This window comes from Echinops telfairi, unplaced genomic scaffold (genome assembly GCF_000313985.2).
Source record: "Echinops telfairi isolate 266 unplaced genomic scaffold, ASM31398v2 ScPeMD7_1;HRSCAF=3_0, whole genome shotgun sequence".
Taxonomy (NCBI): Eukaryota; Metazoa; Chordata; class Mammalia; order Afrosoricida; family Tenrecidae; genus Echinops; species Echinops telfairi.
This window is the reverse complement of record NW_022103896.1, coordinates 40,792,358-40,793,660: the sequence shown is the minus strand read 5'-3', so window position 1 is coordinate 40,793,660 and position 1,303 is coordinate 40,792,358. Positions and strand designations below refer to the sequence as shown.

The 1,303-nt window shown below is 50.1% G+C and overlaps 1 protein-coding gene across 1 annotated transcript in view; it reads left to right on the top strand.

Moving 5' to 3' along the window:
• The window catches only part of POP1 (POP1 homolog, ribonuclease P/MRP subunit), a 32,256-nt gene that overhangs the window by 16,641 nt on the left and 14,312 nt on the right, over window positions 1-1,303 (top strand). Inside the window, exon 10 of the mRNA XM_004697702.2 lies at window positions 939-1,050. Coding sequence (XP_004697759.1) covers window positions 939-1,050 — 112 coding nt within the window. The remainder of the gene's footprint in view (window positions 1-938; window positions 1,051-1,303) is intronic.

Here is a 1,303-nt window from a genome sequence, read left to right as displayed (position 1 = left end):
CAGAAAAGTGGGTGAAGGGAGACGTCAGACAGTATAAGATAAGACAATAATTTATAAATTATCAAGGGTTCATGAGGGAGGAGGGAGTGGGAAAGGAGGGGAAAAATAAACCGATACCAAGGGCTCAAGTAGAAAGCAAAAGTTTTGGGAACGATGATGGCAACAAGTATACAAATGTGCTTGACACAATGGATGTATGTATGGATTGTGGTAAGAGTTGTACGAGCCCCCACTAAAATGATTAAAAAAACACAGGCTCCCTTTCATCTTGGGGGTATAGTGGAAGGGTTTCAACCTCTGACCCATGGGGTGCCCGCTGAACTCCCAGTATATTAGGTACTAATAGTGCTATTCTTGAAGTCTCCTGGGCCTGCCGTTCGTGGTGGGCTGTTACTCAGCATGAGGCCTTCAGGCTCCAGCCGTCTGGGCTCTTACCAAGGCTTCAGTACTGCCTGGCATGCGTGCACCCATTCTGTCTTCCATTCAGCTGGTGATGGGCACTTGGGTGCCTTCCTCCTTTGGCTCTTGTGAGCAGTGATGTCTGAAGAGCTGTCTGTGGCTAATGGCTGCCATCTGGGATGCCATGGGCCTAGAGAGAAAGACGTGGAGGCTGCTTCTGGGAAGATGGCAGTTTTGGGAAACCTATGGGGCCGCTCTGCTTTGTCCTGTAGGATGGCTGAGAGTCAGAATGGACTCCCTGCCAACAGGCACTTTGTGTGTGTGTGTGTGTGTGTGTGTGTGTGTGTGTGTAATTAGAAGAATAGTTGATCTGGTGTTACTTATTGTATTTAATATCATGACAACTCCCCTGGGTCACCCCTAGCGCACACACACACACACTCTCTCTCTGTCACACACACACACAAACTCGTAATAAAATCAGACTAAACATCTGATTCCTGATTCTTCTGGTAGACAGGAGTTGTGTCTTCTTTCAGGAGGGAGGGGACACAGAGGAATCGCCGCACTGTTGGTGGACTGAAGCCTGCAGGAATCCTGAGAGCATTTCCCTTCATCACAGACAAAGAGCCGTCTTTGAGTTGCTGGGAGGTACACAAAGGGAGACCTGGCTGGGACTGGGGAGGGAGCGAGGAGGGTGGGGAGAGTGACTGACAGTGGGGTACCCACGTGTGTGATGTTGGTACCTGGGATACCAGCGCCAGTGGTCCTGGTCACGGGGTCACTTCCTGCTCCTGACAAGCCCTCTCGTGTGTGTGTGTGTGTGTGTGTGTGTGTGTGTGTGTGTGTCTCAGGGTTTCCAGTGGCTGATTTTTTGGAAGTAGAATTCCAGGCCTGTCTTTCG